Source organism: Rhagoletis zephyria, unplaced genomic scaffold (genome assembly GCF_001687245.7).
Source record: "Rhagoletis zephyria isolate East Lansing unplaced genomic scaffold, Rhagoletis_zephyria_1.1 Rzeph_scaffold_00159, whole genome shotgun sequence".
In the NCBI taxonomy this organism is placed as follows: Eukaryota; Metazoa; Arthropoda; class Insecta; order Diptera; family Tephritidae; genus Rhagoletis; species Rhagoletis zephyria.
In genome coordinates, this window is record NW_016157243.1 from 184,276 (window position 1) to 192,375 (window position 8,100).

The 8,100-nt window shown below is 35.2% G+C and overlaps 1 protein-coding gene across 1 annotated transcript; it reads right to left on the reverse strand.

The window, feature by feature from the left end:
- Nucleotides 1–52: 52 nt before the first annotated feature.
- yellow-b (L-dopachrome tautomerase yellow-b) lies at nt 53–7,907 on the reverse strand. The gene is made up of 2 exons (XM_017606104.1): nt 7,596–7,907; nt 53–1,913 (listed from the first exon to the last, which is right to left on the reverse strand). The coding sequence occupies exons 1-2, from the start codon at nt 7,867–7,869 to the stop codon at nt 796–798; spliced, it is 1,392 nt and encodes a 463-aa protein (XP_017461593.1). The 5' UTR covers nt 7,870–7,907; the 3' UTR covers nt 53–795.
- Between the last annotated feature and the right edge of the window lie 193 nt (nt 7,908–8,100).

Below are 8,100 nucleotides of genomic sequence, written 5' to 3' on the forward strand. Positions count from 1 at the left end.
GGTTTTTTTGTCTTGTTATTTGGAAAAATATAGAATTCTGGCTGCTTTAGTCAACTGTAAAATATATTAAAGTATTTATTTTATGGCTTAAGCAAAACTAGGCTCAAAATTATTCAGTGTATTTATAAAAATTGTGATTTCGTAAGTATTTTACACATTTTTTTAGAAACTGAAATTTACAATGTTTTGCTCTCACATAGCTTGGACACTGCAGTTGCCTTTCTGTGACCCTAATCTACTTAACAAATTTACAATTGGTAAAAAGTTTAATAGGTACACTTTTGCAAATTTTTTTAATTATAAATGCCACACTGTGGACTTTTGACAAAGCAACTTATCTCGAGTTCTCTAAGGCATTGCAGTTTTAAAGTTCTGATTCCATATTTTCATTAAGTATTTACTAATTATATATATTTCGCTATGGTTGCAAATTCCACCTTAACAAATTGCTTAGTAAAAAACTGTTGTTTGTTTTATGTCATCTTTTTCATCTAAAATTATCATTTCAATAAGTAATTTTTAAGCAAAAAAAAAAACACAACAAGTAACTTGAATGCTCATATAAAAATTTAGGAGTACCGTTAGTGTTCTCATTTTCCACTGATCCGAACTAAGCCAAATGAAAAAAAATTATTCGGACAAATTGATGTTCGCCTCCTTTTTTGAAGTCGGTTAAAAACACAAAAGTTGCTTTGCCAAAGGTCCACGGAGTTTAATTATATGTATTTACATATATATACGAAATTATCGAAATATTTTCGAAAGCTTTACTCTCTAAAACACACTTATGTAAGCTTAAATTAAATAACTTCCCAAACCCAAGAGCACCGCTCCAACAAATGCTATGCCACTTAAGCTTCTCGTTGCCACACCAGCAGCTGTCACCTGCTCGGTTCTATTTACCACTGTATCCAGTATTGTGTCTAATTCATTCTTCATAATCTCTGGCAGCGGTTTCTGCTTGGTATCGCACGCTGTATCCTCGATGGCATCCACCACATTCGCTGTCAAAATGCGATAATTTACTCTACCCGGGTAGAGTTCATCGTAAATGAATTCTTGTAAATTATTTGAGAGCACCCACAATCTATCCTCCGCATCAACCTTCACTTCACTCGGAAATACCAAATCCAATGCGCTGGAATACACGCGGCCTTGCGTGCTTGCGGAATACTCAGCATTGTTTGTACTCCAACAATCCAAAGCATTCAAATTTGGCAGCGCATAGAATAAAACTTCTGTGCGTGGATCTACAAATGCAGCACCTGCTTGTCCGTTTATGCCACGCGCTCCAAGTATTTTGAAGTCATGATAGATACCACTAGATGTAGCCAAGGTTTTATTTCTTAGCATTCTAGTGTTGACTGCGAATTCGGTCGTTGAGCTGAGCGGATGGAAGTAGAGTGTGGCAAAACCATCTGGCTGTGCCTTGGACAACGCTAGGCCATACAAACCGTCATCCCATTGGAATTCTATACCACCAATGCTATAATTTCCAGCTAATGGCTCAGGGTGGAAGAAATTGTGTTGCACACGCCAGGAATTATCTACGGCCCATGAGTAAACCACCAAACCTGGAGCGCCCAAGTCAGCAGCGTATGCAAAAGTATTCTCACAGTCGGCATCCTCCACGGCTAGATTTGCATAGAAAGAACCTTGTTTTATATGACTGCTGGGGAAACGGTAGCGACGCAACAGGTTGTCATTATGCAAGTCGTACACCAGCAGCTGAGCGGGTCCGAAAATGGTTGTGTTCTCCAAGACGCCAGCGATGCGTGAATCCAATACCCAAAGGCGTCCGCAGCGATCGGCGCGTATGCGGAAGGGTGATACAAGCTCCGGATCGGGTTCACTCAGACTGTGAGCCTCCCAGTTGGGGAAAGGTGTGAGCGACGGCGATTTTGTTGATTTGTCTGAAAAGAAGATACATAAATAAATTGGTGAATTGATGCGAGTATAAGTTAGCAGATAAAATATGTTGGGTTAAAAATTAATTGGCGTAGGTTACGATAGGTGAAAGTTTATTTAAAATGGAAATGCTTTGAAAATTGTGAACTATTGGATTCCTCGAAATCTAATAATTTATCCTTAAAACACTCTAAGTAAGTACAGAGTAACGAAATCAAAAAAAGAATATACCGAAACAAAGTTTTGCTTTGAGGATCCAGCCGAAACTTACTCGCACTATAAACCAAGCTGCCACCCTGGGTGCGGAATGCTAAAGGAATCGGAGGAGAGGATCTTATTAGGTTGGGGCTATTCTCATAAATTTTTCATAGGTTTGGGCGTTTTCATTCAATCCCCGATGCCTTGATTCGGGCTCTGATGAATATCTGAATGCACAGCCTTAACTCCCCGTCTAGCTATAGTGCCGGTCACAGTATTGTATCTATTAACACAACTTTTAACCCGCTCGTTGAGCTCCGATAAAATCTGTTTCAAACCTTGGTGAAATAAAACAAATTATAAGGGTAATCCTGGGATATATTTACAGCGAAAGCCTTACACTATGTACGCGCTTCCATTGGCATTCAACGTGTTAAGTAAGCAAGTCGTTATGAAGTTTAATGGCCAATAAAAACCTTAACTGGTTGTTTAGATTATTTTTTTAATTAGCATGAAATCGTGAATTTCTTTTCAGACCCAGAGGAGACGATTTATTTTTATTTTTTCTTTGCAAACAACTTTTTAACTAACTACTACGAAGTGGTGAACAAAACAAACGATTTATTGCCAATAAATCATTTATTTTTATTAAAAGAGGTGCTTAGGTAGTAACGAGTAGGTAAACTTGCAAATGATTTGTCATAAACGAAAAAAAAAATATTTGAAAAGTTCTGAGTATTCAGAATTAATATTTGCTTTTGCAGGTAAATAAATTTAAGAAAGCTAAAGGCATTAGAAATGAAACGTGGTAAATGCATATTTTTTTTTCTTTCGCTCTTACTAATATTCTTATGTCTTCAAGCTAAAAGCGTAAATAAAAGCAGAAAATCAAGATTTCAATATGTCTGACAACGATAATCTTAGCGAGAGACCTAAGAGAATAACAAACAAATTAGAGTTTTACTTCACTTGTTGTTTGATTTTTGCATTTATTTGGTTATTCAGCTTATGACTCATAACCGTGTAAGGCGAAGTATTTACCAATTAACAGTTCTATGCCTTCAATGAATTCGTATAGCAGAGTTCATTGATGCTTACAAAAATACTATCTATGTATATGTGTAAATATGTATGTATGTACATATATAGCCCGCACAAATACATATGTACATTAGGGTGCGTCAGTAAAAAAAAAAAATCGGTACTGTTTCCCCATCGGAATTATAAAATATTTCAGAAAAATATTAAAATTTATGTAAACTGAACCAATTTGAAAAAATTTTCATAAATCCACGTTTTTATAAATAAAATTGGTTTTCAAAAATATTTTTTTCCAAAAACACATTTCCGAGATACACTCTAAAAATTCTGTTTAAAAATGCGACTATAAATCGAGTATATTTTTGTTTATTTTTAAATTTTTTTGGTAAATTTACACGATGAATATGTATTTTCCTCGATTACACATTTTCGTGAGTAAAAATCCTCTTTGTTAGTGGCTTTACACAATTTTAATTTTAATTATAGTTAATTAATTTAATTTAAATAATAACAGCAGATGTGTATTTTGTAGCTTGTACACACTTTCTTAGTAAATTTACGCACACCGCAGCAGCTATATTACACTCTAAAAAGTCCGAAATTTAAACAAACTATTCGTTGAATAATCGAGCATGTAGTTTCGCGAATAATAATGTAGTAAATCAGTAACCTACCTTTTAGGTAGGAAATCTACACAATTTTTTTTTAGAGTGTAGCCGTAGAAGAGTGGCTGAGTTCCAAGTTGCATCAATGCAAAGCATCAGCCTCTTTTATTTCTAAACTATATTTAATAAGCCAGTTTATGCTTAGAAGGTATGCTTAAAATGTTTACAAATTGTTTCAGCGTAATAAAAATAATTAGAATTTTCGGTCTAGTTTACGTAAATCTTAATAATTTGCGAAATATTTTGGCGAAAGTCTTACAATATAATAACTGCAACTTGTTGGTGAGGCACCCTTATGTACATACATATGTACTCTTACACATACTTATGTATGTATATCTTTGTATGACTTCACGCATTCTCACCGCCTAAATTATTTTTTATATCTTTGAACGTTATTAAATTACCACAGATTTTTTTGGCTGCGTCAATATGTGCTCGTATTTCCCCCCATGACCAATATTTATGTTGCCAATGAAAACAGCACAAAAAATATTTTACTGCACATGTAACCAGATGTGATTTGAAAATTGCTGTGTGGGTGCAGTTGAGTAAGCAATGGTCCAACCGGTCTTTGTACAAAGCTTGAGTTTATTAATGGATTAATTTTAATATTTTACACTCAAACTCAATTCAGTAGAACACATACATCATATACACATGTACTTGTTTGTTTGTACATATGTACATTTATAAATTTCTATAACGATGAGGTACATTATTTCCCATGACGATTGAATGCAATAAATTCTGAATATAAAATTGCAATGACTTTGAATTTAAAGTAACTTAAAGTGAACTTCATAGTCTTATACATATTTATTAATTCTTTTGTTTAGCTAATACGCATTGATACGAGGAAACAAGGCAAATATTAGTTTGAGTAGATTACTATACTAAGTCAAGTCTATAGGATTTATATTTTATAAAATTAATTTGATTAGGCTGATTGCTATTTTCTGTCTAACTTTTTTCTTTATTTTAAAAAATAAATATGTATGTATGTATGTACTGAGATGCTGGTAAGGAACACTAATGTCTATCACAAATCAAAGTGTTAGTGGAAAGTTGACACTGTGAAGCAATTTGGTGTTTGTTTTTTTTTACAGGGCCTTCAACGAATAAAAGCCCAAACGGTCGTTTCCACTCGAGACAGTCAAACTCCAAGAGGCTACCCAGCAAAAAATCGGTAATCGCTTTTAGTGGTAACGTGTTCTTGAAGGCATAGCGTTATAATGACTTTGAATTTTTTCGCTCCTTTTAGGCATTGCCGGTAATGCAAAGTAGAATGCTCTATAATATTTTATTTATTTCGCTTCTTTGTTTCATTTCGGGGAATGCAAAGTAGAATGTCCTACAATATTTTATTTGTTTCGCTTCTTTGCTTCATTTCAGGGAATGCAAAGTAGAATGCCCTACAATATTTTTTTTTATTTCGCTTCTTTGCTTCATTTCAGGGAATGCAAAGTAGAATGTTCTACAATATTTTTTTTTATTTCACTTCTTTGCTTCATTTCGGAGAATGCAAAGTAGAATGCTGCATCGTAGTCAGATGAAAAAGAGAATGACTATCCAAAAATTCTTTCTCTACCGTTACTTTCTGTGGAAATTTGTCTCGCATAAAAATCATGTTTTGCTTTGTTCAATTTGCAGCGAAGTTGAAGTCAGTCAATGAAGTGAAGTACAAGAGTGAGGAAGCACAATTTTAAGCTTAATTAAATATGCATGTATGTACATACCGATTTTTAAGTAAAATCTAAATACCTAAATACATACATATGTATGTATAAAAACTGATTTATAAAAATTTTAATTAATTTTAATCTTTTAAGACATTTTCTGATTTCCATTTAATGTAAATAAGTATTTACTTATCTAGGCATTCTACATTTGTTTCTCTGTGAGGCATTCTTTGTGCGCTTCTCTGGATTCTGTTTATCCATGCGTTCTCCCTTCGTTTGAAGGTAATGCTGCGGGTAAGGTCTTACCGCCAATGACATGCCCATGTTAAAATAAGGCCTTCTTGAAGCGAAAGGGTAAGCGATTCCCATCGCCTAGCTCGTTTCCACTTTCGTTTCTGTGGTAATCGTGTTTTTTGCTGGGTATTTCTACTACATCTCATCACAATGTTTTTTTTCCACTGAGTTAAGTTGTACCCTTTTTGGTCCCAAATTCAATCATGTTACAGTTACAGTAATTTTATAAATTGGCTTTGAACGAATTTCTTGTATTCAGAGATCTGCAATAAAATTTAGCGAAAATTTTTTTCATAGATGATTTTAACCACTACGATCTGGTGTTTTGGAGATAACTCTAAAGCAGTATCGGGCATTTTTGGCATGAATACATTGTCTTTTGCTGCCAACTTCGCACAGTGGTGCAAATGACAAATTTACTATTTAAAAAGGTCTACAGCCTACAATTCTTGACGGATTTTAATTTTTTTTCATTGAAAGTTAATTACACTCTTTAGAGGTTCAAGAGGCTACTTTTCTTAATTTTTTGCGTTTTATAATTAAATATTTTGATCAAATAAAAATTTGATCGACCGACCGGTCAAAAACAATAAACGGCAATTGAATTTTTCTATATTTTGCTGATATTTCAACATTAAAATTAATAAAATTAATTCTAAAAAGTAGCTGTTTAAACCCCTCATGAATAAAAAAATCAATAAGATCCACCAAAAATTTAAAAGTAAATTTCGCATTTTAACCACTGTTCCCATACTATAAGCAGGCCTGGATGACGTTGACTGGGCAGTACCCTCGGAGTAGCGTTGCGTGTTCTTATATAAGACGTTGACGGCCTTACTATAAGCAAATCAAAGCAATTGCTGTTAAGCAAGACTGCGCTGCTAACACACACTTTTCAATATCTAATAGTATGAGTGTGCCCGACACTGCCGTACAGCCTTATACACGGAAAGCTTTAAGCTAAAACTAAGAGTAGAAGACGTGATAAACTCGAAGGACCTTATACTAAATCTCTGTTTTAGTCTTTCAAATCAGCCATAAAAGAGGCTGCACTTTGGTTTACTGATTATTCTCTTAATCTGCCTTCAGTAACCATCCACTCCGATGGCCAAGCTGCTATAAGGTCACTGGAATGCTGCGAAACCTCGTCGAAAATTGCAGAGGATGTAGACTTGTTCTTAGCAAGTTAGCTAATAAGTTTACTACCCACATTGACATTGAATGACAGGTGATAGAGACAAGGTAATTGCATGGTAGACGAGCTTGTGAGGAAGGAAATATCCCGGTCAGATGTCAACTCGTTCTCCCGTTACGGACATACGTATGTACCTCTATCTAGCTGCAAAGCATGGTCTAAATCATACTTCGGAAGAACCCACATATAGAACGACAAGACAAATTTGGCCCAGCTTCGACAAGAAAAGCTTCGACAAGAAAAGCTCCGACGCAGTCATTCGTCTAAAACGCCCTCTACTTAGGCTAGTGACCAGAATTAAAAAAGTTCATTGTTTGATAGAAGGGCATGTTAGCAGAATAAGCCTGCCGGCTAATTACTTCTGCTCAAGCTGCTGAGAAAGAAATTGAAAGCGTGGAGTACTATTATTTCACTGCCCTTCTTGTACTCAGTGACTAGTAGTGGTATAATTTGTCAAGCATTTTTTTCCTAACATAATTAACTCTTTAGCACCTCTATTATGGGTCTTTTTTACGCTTAAGCGCAGAATTTCGCTTGGAGCCACCAGGCAAACAAAACCAATAAAAATACTCTCGAGTCAATACACAGTGTCTATGAACGATTTTAACTCACCATCGAGATCAAAGTAGGCCAATGACGCCGGTACACCATCGCGCCAACGTGGCAACGCTACATACATGCGCGATCGATAAACCTCCAGTCCAAAAGGTATCACATTATCTGGGCGGAATTCATGGTTTTCAATAGCCGTCCAACGTGCTTCAGCATTCTCGTACTTGTAATCCATCTCCTTCCATTCGTAAGCGACGCGCAAATTATCCTTGCATAGAGCCAAGGTGGTGAAGAGTAAAATGGCGCATACAGTTCGAAGCGTCTTGGAGGCCATTTTGTGATATTGTTTTTTTTTTGCTTCAGCCGTAGTTTCGTGATTATTTTACTATTTCGTAATCTATTACTGAAGCTAAATATATTATTAAGCGCTTGTGGCTAATTGTTTTTCTTGATTTGGGTTTGACGGAGTATGATAAAATATGTTAATTTTAACGGGAATGAACCTGCACGTGGAGTTGAAATATATAGCACAACGAAATACTGTAGTCGGTGATGATGTTATTAT